Source organism: Delphinus delphis, chromosome 4 (genome assembly GCF_949987515.2).
Source record: "Delphinus delphis chromosome 4, mDelDel1.2, whole genome shotgun sequence".
In the NCBI taxonomy this organism is placed as follows: Eukaryota; Metazoa; Chordata; class Mammalia; order Artiodactyla; family Delphinidae; genus Delphinus; species Delphinus delphis.
This window is the reverse complement of record NC_082686.1, coordinates 42,528,982-42,554,618: the sequence shown is the minus strand read 5'-3', so window position 1 is coordinate 42,554,618 and position 25,637 is coordinate 42,528,982. Positions and strand designations below refer to the sequence as shown.

The 25,637-nt window shown below is 33.0% G+C and overlaps 2 protein-coding genes across 5 annotated transcripts in view; one reads left to right on the top strand and one right to left on the bottom strand.

The window, feature by feature from the left end:
* The window catches only part of ARL13B (ARF like GTPase 13B), a 76,186-nt gene that overhangs the window by 5,273 nt on the left and 45,276 nt on the right, over positions 1–25,637 (bottom strand). The window contains exons 4-9 of one of the 2 annotated variants that reach the window (XM_060010494.1): positions 18,605–18,710; positions 16,956–17,158; positions 13,695–13,809; positions 10,319–10,544; positions 7,822–7,938; positions 6,783–6,851 (exon numbers count right to left, since the gene is read on the bottom strand). In XM_060010494.1, coding sequence (XP_059866477.1) covers positions 6,783–6,851; positions 7,822–7,938; positions 10,319–10,544; positions 13,695–13,809; positions 16,956–17,158; positions 18,605–18,710 — 836 coding nt within the window. The remainder of the gene's footprint in view (positions 1–6,782; positions 6,852–7,821; positions 7,939–10,318; positions 10,545–13,694; positions 13,810–16,955; positions 17,159–18,604; positions 18,711–25,637) is intronic. The other variant, XM_060010495.1, reaches the window with a different exon arrangement.
* Positions 23,401–25,637, top strand: part of STX19 (syntaxin 19) — a 41,180-nt gene continuing 38,943 nt past the window's right edge. For 2 of the 3 annotated variants that reach the window (XR_009519230.1, XR_009519229.1), the window contains exon 1: positions 23,630–23,658. The gene's annotated coding sequence lies outside the window, so the exon portion shown is untranslated. Of the gene's footprint in view, positions 23,417–23,611; positions 23,659–25,637 lie in introns of those variants that run through there. The other variant, XM_060010496.1, reaches the window with a different exon arrangement.

Here is a 25,637-nt window from a genome sequence, read left to right as displayed (position 1 = left end):
ATAAACATCAGAAACTCAGATTTACATAAAGAAAGAAAAAGTGTCAAAGAAGAAATATGTAAAGGTAAAATGAAAACTTATTTTTCATATTCTTAATTGATCCAACAGATAACTGTTCAAAATATTAATAGCAACAATGTATCTGATTATATATACTTATATGCATATCTTATGTACATATATGCTTATATATAAATGCTTATGTATGCTTATATATGCTTATATATATGCTTATATATAAATGAAATGGATGATAGCAACGAAACAAGGGACAGGAGGAAAGAATTAGGATTCTTTGGTTATTACAGGTATTCACACTACCCATTAAGTTGTATAGTATTATTTGAAAGTGGACTTGGATTTGTTGTGAATGTATATTGCAAACTCTAGGGCTGCCACTAAAAAAAAGGCCATGACAAAGGAGGCAAGAATATACAATGGAGAAAAGACAGCCTCTTCAATATATGGTACTGGGAAAACTGGAGAGTTACACGCAAAATAATCAAACTGGATTACCTTCTCACACCATATACAAAAATAAATTTTAAATGACTAAAGACTTAAATGTAAAATGTGAAACCATAAAAATCCTAGAAGAAAACATAGGCAGTGCACTCTATGACATCAGTCTTAACGATATTTTTTGGATATGTCTCCTCAGTCAAGGGAAACAAAAGCAAAAATAAACAAATGGGACTATATCAAACTAAAAAGCTTTTGCATAGCAAGGAAATTATGAACAAAACGAAAGCCTACTGAATGGGAGAAGATATTTGCAAATGATATATCCAATAAGGGGTTAACATCTGAATATACAAAGAATTCATACAACTCAACATCAAAAAAACAAACAATCCAATTAAAAAATGGGCTAGAGGACCTAAATAGACATTATTCCAAAGAAAACAGACAGATGGCCAACAGGCATGTGAATAGTTGCTCAACATCACTATCATCAGGGAAATGCAAATTAAAACCACAATGAGATATCACCTCACACTTGTCAGAATGGCTATCATCAAAAACAACACAAATAACAAATGTTGGTGAAGATGTGGAGAAAAGGGAACCCTCATGCACTGTTGGTGGGAAAGTAAACAGCACAGCAGCCACTATGAAAAACAGTATGGAAGTTCCTCAAAAAATTAGAAATAGAACTACCATACAGTCCAGCAATTCCACTTCTGGGTATTTTTCCAAAAAAAACAAAAACACTAATTCAAAAAGATATGTGCACCCCCCTTATTCATTACAGCATTATTCACAATAGCCAAGATATGAAACAACCTTAAGTGCCCATCAGTAGACGAATGGATAAAGAAGATGTGATACACATACAAACACACGCGCGCGCACACACACACACACACACACTCACTGGAATACCACTCAGCCAGAAAAAAAAAAAGGATACCTTACCATTTTGACAACATGGATAGACCTAAGAGTATTATGCTAAATGAAACAAGTCAGACAAATACTGTATGATATCACTAGCATGTGGAATCTAAAAAAAAACAAATGAACAAACATAAAACAGAAACAGTCATAGATACAGAGAACAAACAGATAGCTGCTGGACAGGGGAGGTGGGTAGCAAGGGCAGTAGGGTGTGGGGGCGGGAATGAGTGAAGTAGGTGAGGGAAATTAAGAGGTACAAATTTCCAGTTACAAAATAAATGAGTCACAGGGATGAAATGTACAGAGTGGGGAATATAGTCAATAATAATGTAGTATCTTTGTATGGTGACGAAGGTGGTCAAAAGGTACAAACTTCCAGTTATAAAATAAGTAAGTACTAGGAATGTAATGTAAAGCATGATTAATTAATTAACACTGCTGTATGTTATATATGAAAGTTGTTAAGAGAATAAATCCTAACAGTTCTCATCACAAGGAAAAAGTTTCTTTTTCTTTTGTTTTTATCTGTATGAGATAATGGATGTTCACTAAGTTTATTGTGATAATCATTTTATGATGTATGTAAGTCAAGTCATTATGCTGTATACTTTAAACTTATATAGTGCTTTAAATCAATTATATTTCAATAAAACTGGAAGGAAAAAATAAATTAAATAATGAATCTGAATAAATTTCAATGTAAGAAAGAGAAACAGAAAATTACCATTAGGCAAATACCACAGTAATAATTATTGCAGACACAGTCCAATGATGGAGGCTAAAACTAGTAGGCTAAAGTTTGTGGAGAACAGAATATTTGCATAATCTCAAAGAATCACTTCTAAAATATTTACTAATTACAAAGAGGGAAAACAGTAACATTTTACAATGTGGCAAATACCACCTTATCCAAATGATCAAGGTTAACACCACCAGTAATGAGACATACCACCATCAGGTACCCCCTATTTCAAACATTTTGAACATCAGTTTGGTTAAACAGTCAGATTTGCTCTTGTGTCATCAGTTTGGTTAAACAGTCAGATTTGCCTTGTGTCATCAGTTTGCAGCCTCTACCAGAGTGTACCATAGACAATACTTGATTTGCCACAGCTATATCATTACTTAACAAAAAAAAAATTTTTAATAATAAACTGTATACTCTTGCCTCTTTAAAAATATTAGCAGAAAATGATTGTTCAAGCAACTATAAATTTAAAGCAACTACTAAGCTGCAATGATGCTCTAACAAATCTTAATGTAATAGTATAATATAATGAATTCAAAGTATGGATTTCAAAGCTGGACAGACCTAAGTTCAAATCCTGATTTTGCCACTTATAGCTATGTGACCTTGGGGTATAAGTTCCTTACACAAAAAACTGCCCATCTTACAAGGCTATTAGAAGAATTAAAATGAGATAATGTACCTAAAGTGCTTAGCAATATGCCAGTCACATAGTATATACAGTTATTACTATTGCTATAATTAAAATTATAACAGAGACAATTATTTGACAAATTTAAAGTATGCCTTTTCTAATTTCTTGATTTCAAAATTAATGAGAATTATAACACATAACAGAACTCAAGATTAAACCAGAATGAATACCGTTTCTATTATGTTTTACTTCTGGAATTTAAAAGTACCCTACTAAAAAGATAAATCACATCCACATGTCAAGAAGTATCTTTTTCCCTCCCAAGAAATTATTTTTTTTTGCAGTTGATTCTGTATTATTTCAGAATAATTCTGTATTTAATTTAATTCTGTATTTAATTTAATCATCACAAAGAAAAAGTTTCTTTTGATTAAATGTGATTCTGTATTTAACTGCCAGAATTAAACCATTCTACACAAAATAGGTTTCTTATTGCCTTAAATGTAGGGGATATAAGTTGATTATAGTGCCCAACTGATATGACCAAATTAATTGACACCCATTTTTATAAAGGGCTTCAAACTTTTTAACATACAAAATTTAATCTTGATTCATATTTTAAGATTTGAAAATATTCTTTAGTTTTGCACTTGGTATTTTTGGCTAACAGAATATTGGATTTATTTCTCATAATGTATAACACGTAACATGTTGATAAAGTACAGATTGAGAGTATTTACAAAGTGAAGAATGCATCTGTCTTACCTGTTACACAGAGTGAAGTTTACAGAAAATAAAGGAAATTAGAAAAGTAATAAAATTAAATTGCCATTAAGGTAAATGCCTCTAATCAAAGAACAAATAATAATCTGCCTTAATTCCTAATTTGACTACAACAAATTGTTTTCATCTCAGTAAATTTTAAATGCCAAACCCAAATGTAGTTAACTTTTAATTATTTACCCTTGTTTGTCATGTATCTGTTGTCTACTTGCCAACAACCACATTCAAATAAATGTGTACAAAGTTAGGGAAGAGAAGAGAATGAGATTATAAAATTGGCAACTATCAGCATCTCAGATGAAAATCTCGTGATAAACACTAAAAACTAATTTAAGCTTTTTAATTAAAATTTTAAATTTATTATACCTACTTTCTTCTCCGTTAATGAAAGCAGAGTTGATTGTACATCTTTTTTTACCTAGATAAGGTATACTTTGCCTTAAAATTTATGAGAAAAAATAATACAGGTATTTAAAAACTTGTGAAGTTAGGATGTCTAATTCTTTGCTCTGAAAAGTTAAGTTTATTGATACATACTTAAAATTAACTGATATATTAGAACAATGGTGGTCTTAAACTTAACTAACTGATTATAATTCTTTCCCAGGGTTCTAATTTAAAAATAAATACAGGAAAGCAAAGAAAAACAAAGCAAAAACAAAAAGCAACCTTTTTAGCCCATTTTCAACCTCTTTTTTACTTGCTTCTAACTATAATGTTCCCCCTAGATGCTACCATTAGTTCTTTTCTCCTTATTCTACATACTTTCCCTCAGAAACAGGTAACTATCATTCTTTCAACTGCATTCATTCAGTAACCAATTACAGAACATCTATTACAGAACAAAGCGTTCCTATTGTGCGATGACAACTGAGAAAACAAACTACCTACATACCCTCCCACCCACCTGTGTCCCTTTTCTCCAGAGCTCCAGAATCTTATTTGTACTGGCTTATAGAAATTTCCAAATAGATAAGCCTACAGACACCTCCAGAGCAGGTTTCCTTCCTCCTCATGTATTTTCAGTCTTAGAAATAGCACCAACCTTCTAGCTCCTTGAGCCAAATAATTTCCTGTTCCTCTCTCCTTTTATCCCATACATCCATTCATTATATAGTACTTATAACTGTTCATATATTCCTTGCATACATTTTTATTCTCAATTTCAATTCCTATCCTCACTTCTCACTCTGACTACTGCAACAGCTTCTAACTGGGATCCTTACTTCAGGTGTGACCACAATCTAGTCTATACTTTACAGTGTGACAAAAATTATTATCCTAAACAATAAACCTTATAATACTATTTCTCTGCTAAAAATGTATAGTGTCTCCTGTAAAATTATAGTGAGTCCAGACATCTTAACATACATGTGAGGCCCTAAACAATCTGGCTATAAGCCATAATTCAAAGATCAGCACTCTCTATAACTTTAAACTTCCTCTTTCTTATCCATTCTACCTACATGAACCTAAGCTCTAGTCACAAGTAACTTCATACTATTTTCCAAATAAGCGATGTCTTTTCCCACCTCTCCACCTCTGAATAGTCTGTTCCTTCTACTTACTGACTCTTCTCATTCTTCAAAGACCCAGTCCTAATACCACTTTCACTGTCTAGGCAGTTTGTGCACAGTACTCCAATTATACACCATAGAACCTTTTACCATATATTGTGAATTGTCACATATACTATAGTAAGCTGGAGTATTATCTTTTCTGTTAGACTAGGATCCCCAGAAAAGTAGAATTTACATCTTATTCATCTTGGCATCACCAATGTTTCAGGTGGTGTCAGATACAAAACAGTTGTTTGTTGGATGCCCAATTCAGTAAGAAAAAATAGTACCTGTTATACGAGAAATTAATATTTTTCTCTATATATGTGTATTTATATATATTCACTGTGTTGTTAGAAACAATTAGGTAATGCTAATATATCTGTGTATAAACACATGCACACATGTATTTATACACACATATATTAGCATTATCTAATTGTTTCTAACAACACAGTGAATATTTAAACTGATAATGCAGTCTAGCATACACAATTTCAGAGTGTAATAAAACAGGAATTAACCTATTATAGTCAATAAAAACATCATGATGTAAAGTCAGCAACCAAAAATACATGTGATTTCACTGTGATTTTGATATGGTCTAAGGACAAACTTTCTGTCTTTAGAATTGAAAAAAACCTTTTAATTTTCACTAATGATTATGAAGAAATATTTCATTATTGACACAGTATTCAGAAAAAGAAAGCAACCAGCACATTTAAATTTATATACTTTTTGAATAAAATATTTTACACAGTTCAATATAATTTCAAATTATATATAAGGCTTTTCTAAAGATTAAACTTCTGATTTTTTTTTTCCCTAGTAAATGGGTCTTCTTAGGAAACCAAGTTCTAGATCAGGTAAACAGAGCTATCAGAAAGGAAATGAAATGTTCTTGATAAAGAAGTTTATTGAGTTACTATATATATATAAAATTATCCTTCTGCATTTTAGAAATATTTTATTAAAAGAATCTGGGCTGATGGTCTGAAATCAGAACTTCTGCCTATTGTATAAGGCAGTTCTCTACTCCCAACTGTCCTTTCTCTAGTTTTCCAGGTGAAGTTCTTATGCCCTATACTGGCTGTACTAAACCTTGTGTTAATTTCATCCAAAAAAAAGTGTTTTCTTTAGTCAATGAAGCCTTTAGTAACTTTCTATTTAGCTGAACTTTATTTGGCTTACTGATTTGGTCTCTGATCTTACAAACTGTGTTACTCTTTACTTCATTGTAATATACAGCAGCTGAGTATCATTAGAAGCAGAGAAAGAACAATTATGCGACATTATCATTGAGTATATTGAGCATATATAGGACAATGAAGTTTTTAACACTATAAATGTACTGTCTCATATTTAAGATATTTAAAACTCTTTCCCTTTCACAACTATTTACATTAATATATAATGGATAAACACAAGCTCTGACGGTCTTTACCTCTGTATTCTAAGGTAAAGGTCAAATCAAATTATATAAAGGCAAAGGGCACTTAAGAATAAAAAAATAAATAAATGAAAAAAAGTGGAGTATAATGAAAAAGGATGGTTGTGGATTTGAAAGGCTTCCAAAAGTAAAAGTTTGTTGAAGTAATGAGGTAAAGAAAAGTGAATGTGATACGTAGAGCTTTGAAAACTGATCCTTTTGCATTACCATTATGACGTGTTTCACCAAGAGGCTCAAGTTTTGGAAGTCTAGTGACTTTGGGGGTTCCCCAGCCAACTAAAGAAAAAGAAAAACATTTAAAAACACTGTTAAACAATATCTCTTTAGGTCTGTTGAGAGGATCCCTTTCTTGACAGGAATGTATATAACTTCAATATCAATTCATATATACTGAATGATGCAGTACTGAATAACCATAAACCCATTTTAAATGGCTTCTATTTAAAAATGTAATTATAGGTTGGTAATATCTGCTTAAAATTTTTATTTACCTTTCATTAAAAATATAAGCATCCTCACTACCATCATAAATAACCTTAGGCTACTATTCTAACCCCCAACAAAGACTAAAAGAAATGTACACTTATTAAATGGAATACTAGAAATGAGTCTTAAAATAATTCTCAAAGGAAAATGTTACCATCTAACGCCTTCTAGCAGGGCTAAAAGGGAACTATAAATATATACGTTTGATATTTATTGAGTATGTGAGGTACTATGCCCAGTGCTAAAAAATTACGATTATTGTGCAGTTAGTATGTCCCAGTGCTTTATATGCAGTATTCCACTTAATCCTCATAACAGCTTAGAAGGTCGGCATGAATGCTGGAAATATAATGGAAACACTCACACATCTTGGTTTCAAATGTTAACTTTCAGGATGAAAGATCTAATTTTTTAAAAGCTCATGTTAGCCATCCATTCCTTAAACTTAAATTCCTTTTAGCAATCTGGGTACTGATATTTCAAATAGGACTTGAATCCATTATAAGAAGTGCTTAGGTAAAGTTTTCTTATTAATTTTTACTTATTTTTTTACTTTCATAAAACATTTTTTCTGAATAAAAAAAAGCAACAGATATTTACGTTGATAAATTCTGAACAAAGTAGATGGAGCAAAAAATTCTACCTTTTTCACAATTCACAAGATAATAAATATACTGAATGAAAACTGCATAATTTCTTTCTTTTTCTTCAATGTTTAAAGCAGTATTTCTAAATTCAGTATCAACATCAATTAACTCACCAGGAGGAGGAGGTGGGGGTGGTGTTGGACTCTTAGGAACAGAGTCATCTGTATTAACAGGTTCTACACGGTGGCTCCTTTTCATTCTTAGCTTCTTAGTTTTCTTTTTACTGTTATCTGTAAGAATATAAACATGAAACTTTATGCCTCTGTGAAGAAGTTACTTCTATAATAAAAACTAAAGAACAGAATTAGAATACTGATATTATTATTACCATAGGAATATATCTTCAATTCAACTTAAAAATTGTTACCAATAATGAACTGTGAACTTGCCTTTACTAAGAATAAATTTTTAAGTGATGGTTTATTGGATGAATGATTGATGAATATGACACAAATGGCAAAAAGCCATATTTTAAGTTCTATGAAAGGTGATTTGGAATACAAAAAAAGTCGGTATTTCCAGAAGTAATATTTTTTTCCCCAAATATCATACTAAGTAAATGGAATTATCTAGCTGCAGGGATTTCCATGAAACTCAGAATGACCTGGAGAAAAAGGAGAGGAATTGGTTTGTCTCAATAGGATATACAGAATGATTCTAGGTATAGTCCAAAAATAATCCTTTGAAATGTGAAAAAACACCCCAATCAAATCTAAACACATTATCCACGAAAATAACCCCCAAATAAGATATGCCCAATATAAATATATGTAACCAAAACTCACATTGTTAGACGTTACAGAATTGAATTTGTAATCTTTCTAAAAATAACTATTTACAGATTCTCACTTAAGCACATATGAACAGTTTAAATGCATCTGTGTTGTTAACATGTAAACTTTAACAACGTGAACCAAGATGGCATAGTAGTTAAATAACCAAACATCACAGTCACTGAAATATTTTCACTGACAATCCCAAATTGCTAAATTTATATATATAATACATTTTCTAAAATGGAAATTATCTGTTACACAACAAGCAGCCAACATCTATGAAACCTATAAAGCAATGAGAAATACAAATATATTTAGAAACATTATTTTTCTAAGTAAATTAGTATCACTTGAGACATTTTACTCTAGATAGAAACAGAGACATCTTTTTACAATTAAAGCTGTAAGCTTTACAGCAGGGAGAAAGGAAAGAGAACCTCCAGAACCATATGGTACTTTCGGATGGGCAGTAGAACAGGGTCATGGACAAGCATAGGATACGAAGCAGAGGACCTGAAGTTGAGGGAAGTGTGTCTCAGTACAGCCACAGATGAGACGTATGATCTTAAATTACTCAACCTCTCCAAGGCCCTGGTTTCCTATTCTGTATAATGAGAATAATATACCCGAGGACTGCTATGGTAAATAGCATAGTGCTGTGTTAAATAATATTTTCAAATCATCTACCAAATCGTTTTGTTCTTTAACAACATATTAGTGTTTGAAAGAGTTCTTCCAATATATTGAGAGGCCACTTTAAGTCTACTTTTTGTTTTACACTGTTGATAGAGCAATATGGGTACAAATGTGGCTACCCTAACTTCCCAAATTACAAAACTATAACTTTCAAATCTAATTATTTCTATATAGCAAAATATCCATTGAGCTAATCTGCAGCTCAGGGACTGAGATCTTATTTTCATAAACTCTTTGATACTGTACAAAAGTTCTTATATACCATGGAACCATACTGCTAACTAGGAATGGCAAGGAAGCAATGATTATTGGGTATTTCCCATGTGTCAGGCCCTGTGCTAGGAACACCATAGGGTTACTTTTATTATAAGTAAACCTAAAAGCCTGGTGAAAAAAAAGATGACAACCCCATTTTAGAGAGGAAACGAAGACTGAAGAACACTATATAACGTAACATATATCTAGTAGGTGAGAAAGTCTGGATGCTACCGCAGGATGTCTTGAGTCCAAAGGCAGAGGCTCTCTCTATGATACCAAAAGATGTGAACTTCCTGTTAAATTACATAACCACTTAGAAAAAGTAAAATAATTATGAATTGAAGATGTTGTATAATATTAAAATAAGAGTAATATGGCTATTTGATAAAACTTTCAAAATGTTCAATTGATTATGTCTGCATCCTATAGAAATAACAAGCAAATAAAGGAAATGATGCTGATCATAACATTATGAGGATTAAGAAAAACAAAACAAACCTCCAAAAGCTTTAAAGGTTTTAAATATGTTCCAAAGATTCCTGGGGCTGTGCAATATTCCAAATTTTTGAAAATGAATTTTCAGCTGAAATTCTTTTAAGTTACAAAGGACTAGATTTTAAGGCATCATGAATAAAAACATAAATTAGCAAACTGACTAATGATTACCTAAAATTCAAGAGAAAACCATGATAAATAACGCATTTGGAGATGAAAAATCTTGTGATACATTTTTTATGAAAATAATCATGACAAATGAAAGAGGTATTTTTAAGTTTTATATACATTATTTATGTTATATGTAATATATAAAACTTAAAAATAAATAAAATAAATATAAAAATAAATAAGTATATATATTTTTAATAACTAGATTTATCACCTGATTCTGATGACTGCTGGTCTGTCTCATCTTCATTTTCCAACTGCTGTGTTAATGCCTCCTTATAATTTTCTACTATTCCAAACCCATTGTTTTTTTGGCTACTGTCACTGATCTGGCTCTGTGTCTCTATTTGCTCATGGTCCATTTTATGTTTCAGGGGACAGCCATCACTGTCTTCCTCCATATTTTGCCTCTTTTTCTCTCTTTCAAGTTTTTTTTCATTCTGACAAAAATGAAATATATCATTTTTAATATAATAGTCATATCTAAGATAGTATTCAGGGAGAAATCAAATAATCCAAGAGCATTCTGTAACTTCCAGGCAATGTGATATTTCTATTAAAAAATTATTTGTTGAGTCTATAATTAAAGCATGCTAAATGTCAAACATTCAGAAAACAGAGATAGTATAAAGAAAGAAAACAAATATTACCAGTAATTTCACAATCTAGAGATGACCACTGTTTGACGTATAGTCACAAAGAGGTGCTTTTCTTTGCCTACCCCACACATGTACAGACATACACCATCCACAAACATACATAAATGTGATTGATTGTCTATATATACATATTTATGTATATTTTTAAACAAAAAAGAATTGAAATTTTAATTTAAGAATATACATTTCTTTCTTTGTCAATGAACCTATAAAGTGCTTAGAATATTGCATGACACATACATAATAAAGTGTTAGCTATGAAAATATTATATAATGCTATATGTGTAAGCCATTACTACTTTCATCAATTATACAATCGTTTTGAATGGTTCTATCATCTTATTTTACCAATATCCAATCAATGGACAAAGAAGTGATTTTCAACCTTTCACTATTATAAGAAATATAATCATTGAATTACTTCTTTAGAATAAATTCCTAACAGTCAAGCTGTTGGATCAATGAGTAAGCACATTTTTAAATGTGCCATACTACAAACTTTCCTTCAGAAAAACTAAAGTAAAATTACACCACAGGCAAAGGGTTGAGAGAGTGTATTTTCCCATATCTTTTTTTTTTTTTTTGGCCTCGCCACTCGGCACGTGGGATTTTAATTCCCCAACCAGGGATCGAACCCACACCCCCTACAGTGGAACCACAGAGTTTTAACCACTGGACTGCCAGGGAAGTCCTCCCCGTGACATCTTTTTTAATGCTTTTTTAATCATTATCAATCTTTTACATCTCTGCCAAACTAATAAATATTTTTTACCTCAGTGTTGATTTATCATTGAATATTTTTATTATCAATACAACTGAAGATAAGTTATTAAATATGCTTATTGCCTTTTTTCTTTAAAGAACTACCCATGATAACCCAATGCTCGTTTTTCTACTAGAGTCTCATTATTTACACAGTAATTTTTTAAGGGTTTTTTGTTGTTGTTTCCTGGGTCTCAAATATTTTTCATTAGGATTAGCTTGGGGTTTTTTTTGTCTTTAACTCTGTAGAACATCTCTTTAAATACTGAATATAATACGATCTACCTATTTTTCACTTTATGATTTGTGGCCTCATTGTCCTGCTTTGAAAGTTTCAACCTCCTCCAAGTATATACCAATGTCTAACTGTATTATGTGAGTATTTTTAAGTCTTCTTTTTTTATACATTTAAGTCTTTTGAAATTTAATTTGGTATACAGTGTTCAATAATTTTACTTTTTTCCGAATGACTGTTCAGTTGTCCCAATATCCTTTTCTCCCAGATTTGAAATGCCACATTTATCTTACACTAAATGCTTATATATAATTTGGTTTGTTACTATTGTTTCATTGATCTGTTTATCTATTCTGGAACCAATATCTCACCATTTTTATTGTCTGTGATAAAATCAAAGGAATGAATGTAAGGTAATATTTTAAAGGAGAAGTTTTTTGGGGAAGAAAAGAAAATTTGCCTGGTGAAGAAGAGAGACTATGGATAATTTATTTCCATTTATTTCATTCCTTTACTGATGATCTTCTTAAAATTACTGTATTTTAAAAGCATAATAACTGTACTTTCCCCATGCCACTAATTAATTCAGGGACTTCAATATAAGATATTCTGTGCTGTATACCAGTATTGTTCATATCTTTATATCGTGAAAAATACAATGTTGGTAGAAGTGCTAAGGCCTTCTAAGTAATTTACAACCATGGTACTATAAAATAATTGGTCATTATCTATAAGGTGAGCTTTATTACAAATATAGAGTAAATCAATGTTTCAAAGTAAAAAACCAAACTTGATTTTCTTTTCCTCTACCAATATTTTTAAAAGAATATAAAACTTGACAAACACAATATTTAATAGTATGGACACAAAACAATAGCTCAAGTTATTAAGACTGCTTTACTATACTTAGAAAAGCACACGCTTAAGGTAAATGCAATGGGGTTAATAAAAAGATTAAATACAGCTAACCTTCTAGTATCTAACTAACTTCAGACCAAATATCTCATATTACCAACTATTTGGCAAACACAAAGCAACACCAAAAACTCTACACTCATCTTCTTACCTGTGGAGCTGCCTCCCTCCTCAGCAGCAGCCCCAAGGAAGAAATAATCATCCACTTTTCCGGATGAGTACCTGTGTGGAAGGAGGCAGTGACAGGGAAGAGGAATAGAGAACATACAGGCGGGTCCAGCAAGCCACCTGCCACATTAAGCTCTGAGGGAACGGAGAGGAGATTTAGGAAGCTCTGTCACTGAGGAGGAATAGCTGCTGAAGGTGATTAAAGCAGGGCCAATGCAAACTCCAAACACCAGTAGCAAATGAAAACAAAGACACAGAGAGACAGACACGGGGACACGGACACACACACACACACACACGCACAAAACCCCATAACTTCTTCATGATTAAAATCTACACATTAATTTTGGTAAAACTTCTGACATTTAAAATTAAAATAAATAATATTCAGATATAAGAGAATTTATTATAGTCTCAAACATTAAGTATCCTAGGAAAATAACTAGAAAATCATTTATGTACTATAATGCACCATAAGCATCTAAATATTACTGTAAAGGGATAGTAATAGCAATACAGGGATAAAGATAATGTAAATATGAGTCAACATACTATTATCATATGAAATAAGTGACAAGAAAAATTTATCAGAACAGTAACTGTGATAATTGCTACATTCAATCTTTATTTTCATTCTCAGTTAATTCTGAAGTCATCTTCCCTTTTTATACTAGATCAGAAGGTAAATTTGAAGAGGAAGAAAAAGCAGCAAACCTTTAACCCATCTCCCCCATTTAATTTCTTTTACAAATAATCAACCTCTGGTGAAATACTTCTAGCTCCCTGCCTCCTTTCTGAACTTCCAACTTTATAACTTAAGACATAAAAATTACATTTGCCACCATCCATACCTCAATGATTACAGATGTTATCGGCTGGAAAGGATTAACAATAATTGGTTCTGGGTCCAACTCAGCCAGACCACTGGTTCCATCGAGTTCAGCCTGCTCTCGCTCTCTTTGTTCTCTATTGTTTGAGGGAAAAAAATCGGAATTCCTTATGAGAAAATGCTGAACCATGTTTAAGAACATTTCCAATAGGTTTAAGGCTATTGAATTCAGTAATTTAAACATCTGGACATGGCTTTGAATTACTGAGAGATTTTCAGATATCTTTATGCAGGTAACAGGCCACTATCCCCATGTAAAGATTAATCATTTTAATTTTAAAAGAAAGAAATGCTGACAGGACTTCCCTGGTGGTGCAGTGGTTAATAATCTGCCTGCCAAGGTAGGGGACATGGGTTCGATCCCTGGTCCAGGAAGATCCCACATGCCGCAGAGCAACTATGCCCGTGTGCCACAACAACTGAGCCTGTGCTCTACAGCCAGCAAGCCACAACTACTGAGCCCGTGTGCCACAACTACTGAAGCCTGCGTGCCTAGAGCCTGCGCTCCACAACAAAGAGAAGCCATCGCAATGAGAAGCCCATGCACCACAACGAAGAGTAGACCCCACTGGCTGCAACTCGAGAAAGCCTGCACGCAGCAATGAAGACCCAACGCAGCCAAAAAGAAAGAGAGAGAGAGAGAGAGAGAGAGAAATAAAAAAAAAAAAGAAATGCTGACAAAAATGACATTCCCTATGATTGAGTTCTTAACATCAGTGATGCATATTAATTATTTTTCTATGTAACAAGGGTTTATATTTATCAATTTATTAATTACCCTCCCAAACAAATGCTGTCCTCTTCACTGATGTTAACCAGATAAATAAGTCCTGTTGTTAACCTTCATCTTAAGAGCTGTGTCTAGTTATATATCATAAATGAACTAGATAACAACTGTTGCTTTGCATAAGTAGAAGAGGCTATAGAAATAAGCTGCCCTATATCACTTAGATTAAATAAGTTTTTCTATATTAGTTACTACTGAGAATTTCATTACTCTGTGATTTAAAGCTAATGTTGCCCCATAGATGAAGGTAATAAGTTACTAAAAGAAGCAGCTGAAGATAGGAACATAACCATTGTAGATCTGCAACTAGACTGTATAACAATAGTATATAGTAAAACAATGTCAACGTTCATTACTACAGCACTTATTAATTAAGTTCTATGATGGAAAGATATATACTTTCATTCTGAACCTAGGAAGCCAAAATTTAGAGATCTGCAATTTACTACTTCTGTGACCTTGGATATCTATCTGGATACCTGAGCCTCTGCCTTCCCATAAATGTGGATAAAATACATAGTTCATAGGGTTATTTCAGGTAAAGTAATATATGTGAAAGCACTCTGTATATAAACATACTTACAGGACAATCATTATTTTTTTTTAATTTGTTTTTATTTTTGGCTGCGTTGGGTCTTTGTTGCTGTGCGCGGGCTTTCTCTGGTTGTGGTGAGCACGGGCCACTCTTCATTGCAGTGTGTGGGCTTCTCATTGCAGTGGCCCCTTTTTTGCTGAGCACGTGCTCTAGGCATGCGGGCTTCAGTAGTTGTGGCACACAGGCTCAGCAGTTGTGGCTTGCGGGCTCTAGAGCGCAGGCTCAGTAGTTGTGGTGCATGGGCTTAGTTGCTCTGTGGCATGTGGGATCTTCCCGGGCCAGGGCTCGAACCCGTGTCCCCTGCATTGGCAGGCGGACTCTCAACCACTGCACCACTAGGGAAGTCCCAACAGTCATTAATGTTACTCATTTATTAGTAAGCAATTTCAGGTATCTGGTATTAATATACTATTTTCAGATACCAATAATAGCTTGTTTTACTGTTTTTTCAAAAATATCCAAACCAACAAAAAATCCAAACCTATTAGATTGTATTTAACAATAAAAAGTTTTTTTTTAATTATTCCTGTCTAAATTTAATTATGCAGTCTCTGTTCAACAGAAGACGACTCAGACCACAAGTGGCATGCCTAGGAGAAAGGAGGAAAGGGGAATGGGGTACCAGAAAAGCCTGCCATAACATGACTTGGAATATCTTTATGGAAAAAGTAAAAACTTGAAAAAAAATACTAATTAGATTTCTTTTACCCAGCTCAATTTTTTTTTCTTTTTGTTCTTCTAAGTAGAGAAAAAGCAAAGAAGCCTTTAGAAAAGTATGGCCATATATTTTATTTTTATAAATACACGGAAGGCATATTTGTATGAATGACTGGTTGTACTGAGCTTTATATCATGAAAATATACACTAGAATAGAAAATAAAGATTCTCATAGGAACTAAAACCTCATATTGTTATCAAGAGAGACTGAGATGACTGACCTACTCATGTTATTGAGCCCTTGAGGACAGAAGAGTTATCTCTCCAAATATTTTCCTTTAAGTCCTATCTCTGAATTAAATGAAAGATACCAGTAATCAGAGGATTTCCTTGACAGCATAAAGGAGCACCTCACCAAGGGCAGTTAGTGTGTTCTTGCCTACCAGGCTGCAACTGTTAAAGCAAATGGAAGGCCAATATTACTTAGGTAGATGGAAGACCACTTTGGATCTCACAGGAGCTCACTTAGAAATCTTTTTGTTTCTTCCCTCTCCTGCCATGTCAGTGGAGAAAGAAAGAGAAATCTTGGGATTAAGAACTAAATTCAACCTCTAATCAAATCTGAGTACTTTCTTCCAGCATTAACATTATTATAACTGATTCTGTGGTAGAATTTACATAAACATTTTTTTTTAATTTAGAGTTTGCTAAACTTATTTTTAAAATTTCCCTTTAGGCAACATATTTTTAAAATAATTTTAAAAGCATGTTTTAAAACCTGAGATAGTGCAATTTAGTCCACTTTCAGACAAAACAAGTGTTGAAGATCAGATTTTGCTTCAGCTGGCTGATCCACTCACTGCTTACCTTCTATCTTTGCTGAGACTAATGAAGGATTTCTCAGTCTACTGACATATTCTTTGCTATGGGAAACTGTCCTGTGCATCATAGAATGTTTAGCAGCATCCCTGGCCTCTTCCCACTAGATGCCAATTGTGCTATCAACCAAACTTAGAACCCTATCAACCAAACTTGTGCAGGTCTACAGAAATAAAAAATTTACCTAGTATCTTCCTTCATACAAAAAGAGGAACCTAAATAGACAAAACTAAAAAAATTATTAATAAAAGTGTGGTGTTTTTGATTTTTCATATGCACTGTGCTACAAAATTAACCTACTTACCTTTCTTCTCGTAATTTTCGTACTCTCTCAGCCCGCTCTCGGTTCTCTTGTTCCTCAAGAGCACGTTGTTCTGCTGTGTCTTTTTGGATGCGCTCATTTAAGGCATCAAAGTCTCTTGCAATGATATGTAGCAGCCAATAAAGGCCTTTTTTAATGGACTTGTCAATTTTCTTTCCATATCCCAAGACTGCTGAACAAGGTTCCTTAAAAACAGCAATTTGTTTGACTTAAAGATTAAAACTAAAAGATCTCTACAAAAATTTATTGACAAACCATTAAGATATAATTACTGGCGAATCAAAATTAATTAACCCATTAAATTAATGATATGAAGCACCTGCTTCAACTTACAAAACACACCTTTGAAATGATCACTACATTAGTATGTACGTAGGAGTGGAAATATTTTATGGATCATATCTGTAAGTTTTGAGAGCGATTATGACACAAAAAGTTGACAGTTAAATTTTAAACGAACTCACTGACAAAACTGAACTTACAGAAGAAAAATACTTTTACTTATTAAAAATCGCAGAAAGTTTTAATTTGTTATACCAGGGAATTTACGGCAGTACGCATCTTTTTTTATATATATATTTATTTATTTATTGCGGTACGCGGGCCTCTCACTGTTGTGGTCTCTCCCGTTGCGGAGCGCAGCCTCTGGACGCACAGGCTCAACGGCCATGGCTTACAGGCCCAGCCGCTCCGCGGCATGTGGAATCTTCCCGGACCGGGGCACGAACCCGTGTCCCCTGCATCGGCAGGCTGACTCTCAACCACTGCGCCACCCGGGAAGCCCTTTTTTTTTTTTTTTTGCTGCACCGCACAGCTTGTGGAATCATAGTTCCCCAACCAGAGATCGAACCTGCACCCTTGGCAATGAAAGTGCGGAATCTTAACCACTGGACCGCCGGGGAGTTCCCAGTAACCATCTTTTACGATTGACAGCCTAACAATCATTTTCTGAAACCAGAATAAATGATTAAATCCTCAGTCCATCTTCTCAAGACTGTATGATAACTCTCCTGATATAATTTTTTAAAATTCATTATAAACTTCCCCTAAGTATAAATTTTGTATTTATACTTTTACCATTTTATAAAATTTACAGCATGACATGTTTGTATAGCTTACAGGTCCTGTCAGCAATGTCTTAAACAAAGAGCAAACCTAAAGTCTTTGAAATCATGAAAGATAGCTTATAGAAGTCAGTAACAACTAAATAGAAAACAAATATCACTGTAATAAATAATATCAAATGAACAGTGAGAACTGTTAAAAAAACAGTGAGAACAGGTTAAAAAAAATTTTTAAAAACACTAATAAAGGGCTTCCCTGGTGGCGCAGTGGTTGAGAGTCCGCCTGCTGATGCAGGGGACACGGGTTCGTGCCCCGGTCCGGGAAGATCCCACATGCCGCAGAGCGGCTGGGCCCATGAACCATGGCCGCTGAGCCTGCGCGTCCGGAGCCTGTGCTCCGCAATGAGAGAGACCGCAACAGTGAGAGGCCCGCATATCAAAAAAAAAAAAAAAAAAAAAACACTAATAAATTATTTTGTTAGCTACCTACCCCCTAATTGCTTATCACCTTTAGAAAAACTAAGTTATACCGAACATAATTCATAGGGCAGAACCCCCAAAACTTACTATTTGACATAAGCACTTGTGCTCATTGACCAGTTTTTCCAGAGACAGGCATTCAATCACATCAGCTTCTCCTAAAGCCCCTTCCTTATCTTGTTTATTTGCCAACCTAGAGAGACATAAGTAGTTTTATAGCAAATATATAATCAGACAGCCACTTAAAAGATTGTTTTGACCATGTTCTTATTCCAAAGTTTTAACCCTACTCATTACAGAACATACTGGTTTTAGAGAGTAGTGTACAATTTATTTCATTTTTCCTTTTTATTGCCGCTAAAGTAAGTCTGTAAGAATTGGCCTATAAAAAGGAAATCAGGTAAAGAGAAGTGTCAAGAAAACAAGCAATAGGTCAACAGGCCAACAAAAAAAGTACAAATAGAAAAAGAAGTGGACTAGTTTCCACAGCACTCAGCCATCAATTCCAACTTTCACATTAATTATATCCTTCCCTTAAAATACACTGCATCATGATGTAAAGGCTCTTATCCCATGTCCTTTTCTTCTTAAATACAATCTGTATCATGCTTTAAATACCCAAATATTCATTCAGAGCTTGTATTATTTGAGCTCACCTGTATTTCCACCGTGTGAGTGTGTCCACATAAATGTGCAATTTACTGGAGAAGTGAGGCCACTTTTATCTGATTTACTTAGCATAGCACTGTGCATAGAAAACCTTACACTCAATTAGGAACAAACTGAGGAACAACAAATGAAAAAAACAAAATAAGTTTAAAAAAAATAGGGGGCTTCCCTGGTGGCGCAGTGGTTGAGAGTCCGCCTGCCGATGTAGGGGACGCGGGTTCGTGCCCCGGTCCGGGAGGACCCCACATGCTGCGGAGCGGCGGGGCCCATGAGCCACGGCCGCTGGGCCTGCGCGTCCGGAGCCTGTGCTCCGCAACGGGAGAGGCCACAACAGTGAGAGGCCCACATACCGCAAAAAAAAAAAAAAAAAAAAAAAGGAATTACCACAAAATACCACTATTTGCCTATCAGATGGCAGAGGTCAAAAAGTTGAATAAAACACTGTCTTGGTCAGGGTTTGATATATGTTTCAGGCAAATATATATTATTTAATAAGTACATAGTAAAATTAATGAACCCTATCACCTATCTTTAAAAATTATCAGTTTTGTACCATTCTTGCTCATCTACGTATCTTCCACTTCCCCCCATCAGTCATATCACGTCACCCCATAATTTAAAAATTAAAAAATATTACAATATCACTATCACACCTAAGTTCTTAAAAAAATTAATATTCCTCAATATCTTTTTACAAGTGCTATGTCCAAATCCAGATCCAAACCAGATACATATTACTACAATTTATTCTTTTAACTGTTTTTGAATCAGTATCACCCCCGACGCCAACACCTCCCATTCCTGCAACACTATGACCAACACTTCTTTTCCTCCCATGACATCTATCTGTAAAACAAAACAAGTCACTTTTCTATAGAATCTCCCATGTTTAGGATTTGGCTGATATCTTCCTTATGAAGTCATTTAACATACACACCCTGTATTTCCTGCATCTAGTAGTTAAATATACAGGCTGGATGGCTTTCAAGTTGAAATATTTTGGCAAGCATATTTCATAGATGCTGCTAGTACTTAGGAGGCATTTAATATCTGAGTGCACCACTTTCAATGATGGTTAAATGGATCCATGGATTCAGGCTGCAGTCAGCCTGATTTGTCCAAAATAAGGTTTTCCGTTAAACTTTCATCTAATGGTTTTAGCAACCATTAATGACCTGTGTTTAATACCATTATCATATAAGTGGCTATAAAATCATGACTTTTTTAGTTCTGTATTCCTGTATTCCATTTGCACTAACTAGCTGGATTTTTGCTAAAAAGTAAGTTTTCTTTAACTACTTGGTGACTCAAGTACAATTCAGAGAAAAGTCAAGATAAATATTTGATCCTTTGCCTTCATTTCCTAATTTTCATAATAATGAACTGATGTCCTACTAACCTCCAAAGGTGATCAAGTTGCTTTCTTTGGTTTGTGGGAGATATCATTATGGACTCATGGATTTTTAAAATATATTAGATGTTTCAACTTATTATAGTTACTGTTCTTTTTGAGGCTCAAAGTTACCCATTTTTGGTTAGTGGGAGTCCCTTTTGTGCTGGCTCCTGTTTTCTTTTGGTACAACTCCAAGAGTCTTTGATAGCTTCTTTGCTTTTTTGTAAGAAACAATGGTCCAGACCTGAACTCATCCAATTCCCTAAAGAGCCCTGGTTCCTTTTAGTATGAACTGGTATTTTAAAGACCACAATCTGGGCACTTCTGGACATTTATCGTTATTGACTTGCCATTGCTCCTAGACCATTTCAGTGGACAAAGCTAGGAAAAATATAGTTTTTAAGAAAGAAAAAATTAAGTCATGAGGTCATACTGATTTTTCCATTTTAAATCAAATATTACCAAGTTTTTACTTAGCTTCTTAATTTGTACCTTTTTCCTTATGCTGAAAACTACAGCTCCTAATAACGCCATCATTAACTATTTGCTCTCTCCTATGAGTTTCAACATAATAATACCAACATTATTACTAAAAATAACACTACTTAATGCACATTAAGATCCCTTTGTGGTTATTCTTGTCTATAAGATATATCCCACAAGAGATGCAGTCAAAATACTGATTCTAAAATTATTTGAAGTAATCCTTCTCTGTGTGGTTATGCCACCATCTAGATACATAACTAGGTTCATTTGTTTCAGGCTGCTTTTGTTTTTTAAAGATAGTTTTATTCTTTATGTTAAGATTTAATTTTTAAAACACTTATATGGTTCCAAATTCAAACTATAAAAACAAAATGAAATCAGAAAAAAATATTTTCCCTCTCTCTCTCTTTTCCACTATTCTTCCTAGTCTCCTATAGGTAACCATTTTCATTAGTTTTTTTTCTTTATTGATTATTATACTATTTTTAATTGTAAGTGATTTACAATGCTTCAGGTGTACAGCAGTGATTCAGTTATACATATATGTGTACATATATATACTTTTTCAGATTCTTTTCCATTATAGTTTATTACAAGATATTGAATACACTCCCCTGTGCTATACAGTAGGTCCTTGTTTTTTTATCTATTTTATATATAGTAGTATGTATCTATTAATCCCCAATTCCCAATTTATCCCTCCCCTCCTTCCCCTTGGCAACCATAAGTTTGTTTTCTATGTCTGTGAGTCTATTTCTGCTTTGTAAATAAGTTCATTTGTATTTTTTTTTATATTCCACATATAAGTGATATCATATATTTGTCTTTCTCTGACTTACTTCACTTAGTATGATGATCTGTAGGTCCATGGTCCATCCATGTTGCTGCAAATGGCATTATTTCATTTTTTATGGCCTAATAGCATTCCATTATTCATTTATATATATACATACCACATCTTTTTATCCATTTATCTGTCGATGGACATTTAGGTTGTTTCCATGTCATGGCTATTGTAAATAGTACTGCTATGAACATTGGGGGTGCATATATCTTTTTGAATTAGAGTTTTTGGTCTTTTCTGGATATACGCCCAGAAGTGGGATTGCTGGACCATATGGTAACTCTATTTTTAGTTTTTTGAGGAACCTCCATACTGTTCTCCATAGTGGCTGTACCAATTCACATCCACCAACAGTATAAGCGGTTTCATTAGTTTTTAATTCATCCTCCCACTGATTTTGTTTTTTTTTAATAATATAAACATGTACATGGGGGAAATGGTATTTTAAAGACCACAATTTGGGCACTATGGATATGCACTGCTATTGGCTGGCTACGGGGTGTTTATGTGCGTGTATCTCTACCCTCCTGTTCTTCCTCGAAAGTTAGATGCACTTTTGTGCATCACCATGCTTTTTTTAAAAACAGTAAATCCTAAAATTACTCTGAAGTAGTATAAAGAAATCTTATTTATTACTATACTCTTTATTAATGAACAAAATGTTCATTATATAGATGTTTCATCATGGGTTGTTCCCAATGTCTTGATTTTACAAAGAGGGCTGTGAGGAATAAAGTGTGTGAAGATGTTATTTCTTATTTTGGGAACAGACTCCAGGAAGTAGGACTACTAAACCAAAGAATAAATACAGATGTTATTTTGATAGATATTATAGCAATGTCCCTCCTCTCACCCTCAAATCATAACAACTCAGGCAGAGAAAAAGGGAATGTAAGAAAATTTAGTTGTGTGAGAGAAATTTTATTTCTGATTTTTCCTACAAATATTTCACTCTGGTAAAAATTAATTTTGAATTGTTATATTGATATAATAAATAGCATAACATATAGTGCTGTACAATTTTAGTTTTTGATATGGAAAACTATGAAAGAAACTTAAAAATAGCAGGCATACTAAAAAGAAAGGTAAGGTGGCAGGTTTAAAGACATGAACTCTTTTCTGGCTGTTGTAGTTCTGAAATTTGGTAATTTTCTGAGTTAAGTTCTTGGAATTCCCTAAAATAAGATGGAATTAAATCATTTTAAATAAACTGAACAAAAAGCCTTACCCAAGGTTCTTTCCATTCCTATTTATTCCCAATTCCATACACTTAGCAAGTTTTCATACCTAAGGAAAACAAAGTAATCTTTGCTTAATTACGAACCCCCTCTTTTGTGAGTAATGTACTTTATATGTAATATAGGACTGGAACTACAGAGCCTGTGCCAAGTACATCTAGGCAGTTTAACAAGGACTTCCTGTTACCAACTAGCTCCACTGAAAACAATCTTACTTTAATCTAAAGAAAACGCAGCTAACAGGCAGAACTGGATTCTCCAGGGGTGAGGTAAGAAATTTGTTCTTCTCATTTGATATTAACAACAAAACGATAACTTTAACTTATTTGACTTCATTATGTGGCTTTCAATTAAGTTAACTAAATGAAAACCGTACAGAAATTATCCTGTGAACTATAAGACAGAGACAAATAAAATTTGAATAAAACATTACAGATGGTACTCAGTTTTTCTCTCACAGGCAGGACTCCAACTGCGCAGGTGGAAAAGCAACAAAAGGAACAAGACAAAGGTAAACATACCACTCTTTTTTGTACTTTTTAATGTGAGACATCCAGAGACTGAAATCTGTGACATTTAAAAAGAGCCCAACAGATAATTAAAGTTACCTGTTTTGCTCAGATTTGGACCAGGCTACAGGCAGCTGATGTGCTCATATATGCTACTGATATGCTGAATGAGATTTGGGTTTAGAATTCCTAGAAATAGACCACCATAAACAAAATCAACTTTTTATTTTATGTCTTTTAAAAAAATATCTTTTCATTTTGGAAACACTAGAAAGTCAGACCCTATAAAAACAAACTTAAAATTCTTCTATAAACAGACTATATAAATTACTCATAAAATGCTTGCTTTAGAGAACACTTTTCCATTTAATTCGAAAAGAAGTTAATGCCCAATATGACACGTATGTATAATGTTTAAAAATTTAAGATAATTTTCTACAAGGCCTTAATTTCTTCATTGTAGTTTCCCAGAATCTTTAAAATTAACTTGAGGAAATTAAAAAATAATCTTGCTGTAAAAGGACTACTGTAAAATACCAAAGTAGTCAATTTTTTTTAAAGTACTCAATTTTGAAATGTTTCAGCTAGTGTACTGAAAGTACTTAAATTATAAAATTTAATATCAATATTATATTTGATTTGATAATTTAAAAAATTTAAGTCAACATCATTTAAATGCAACATACATAGGTAGGTCTGATACTTTCAAAATTAAACAGTGTATAGAGGCTTAACCAAAACATGTTTTATTTTTTGATGTTTCTTCAAAGTTATTTTATAATTGTTATGTTAGATTTTAATATATAACCCATTTCAAATCAAAATAATAATTATTATTAATAAATGTTTTAAGGGTAAACTTGAAAGTTGGCTATGTAATACCTAGAACACATTATATTTGTGGCTATGTAGTTTTAAATTTAATATAAAAATAATTTTACATAAGTACAGCTTACTTTAATCAGATAAGTGAGAGTTCAAAATTACATGAGTCTTAATATTTAAACAAAAATGGTCTTGTTACATTAAATGAGTTAATTTAACAATTAACTTATTTACACTAAACAAAAAATAGAATTTAAAAAGCAGTGAAAGGCTGCATTACAAAAAACTGTCTGATAATTTAAACTTAGATAGAATTTACACAATTTGTAATAATTTTTTTTTAAGTTTGTTTTCTTCATTTAAGTAGCCAAAGAGGTGAATATTCCAGTAACAGCTGCTTTCACCTTGAACTAGGGAAATGTTGCAACATGTCTTCACACACAAAGCAAAAGAATATTCTAGTTTACATTAAATAAAAACTGGTTACATTTCTTAAAATATTTAATCATTATAGTAACTATAAAAAGAAATGTCTTAGTTTAAAAAATCTATAAATTTATAAAGTATCTATCCCAGGACATAGTTCTTAAAGCACTAGATAATTTTTATTCATATTTCTGTTCCTGGAAATGTTCCCTGTCTATAATAGAGTGGAGAAACTTTTATTTGAGTCATACAAGTTTACTTTCGTATTTCCAAAAACAAATTGTCAAACTTGATTACTATATTTATAAATTAGTGTTCTAACTTTCTTTTTGCAAATATCACATTTAAGCTCAAAGATACAGTTATTAACAGTAGAATTCAAAACTGTACAGCAAAGCAGTAAGTTAAACATGCTGAAAGATGGCTCACATTTGGATAGAACTCTTCGGATATTAAGAAAATAAATTTAAGGTAGAGAAAAGATTGCATAAAATGGTAGTATCATCAATTTCACTTGCCTAAGCAATTAAATGATTTCACAACTATGCACTTAATATTTTATGCCTTCTTGAACTCTGTCTCTTCCAACTTTTAAATTTTAATATGCTTAGATATGTCACTTTGTTTATAATTTATGAAGATATAAGATTAAACAGTTAAATGGGAAATAGTTATACATGTAGCTGTGCGCATGTAACTACTGGAAAATGCAATTTATGTATAGCATGCA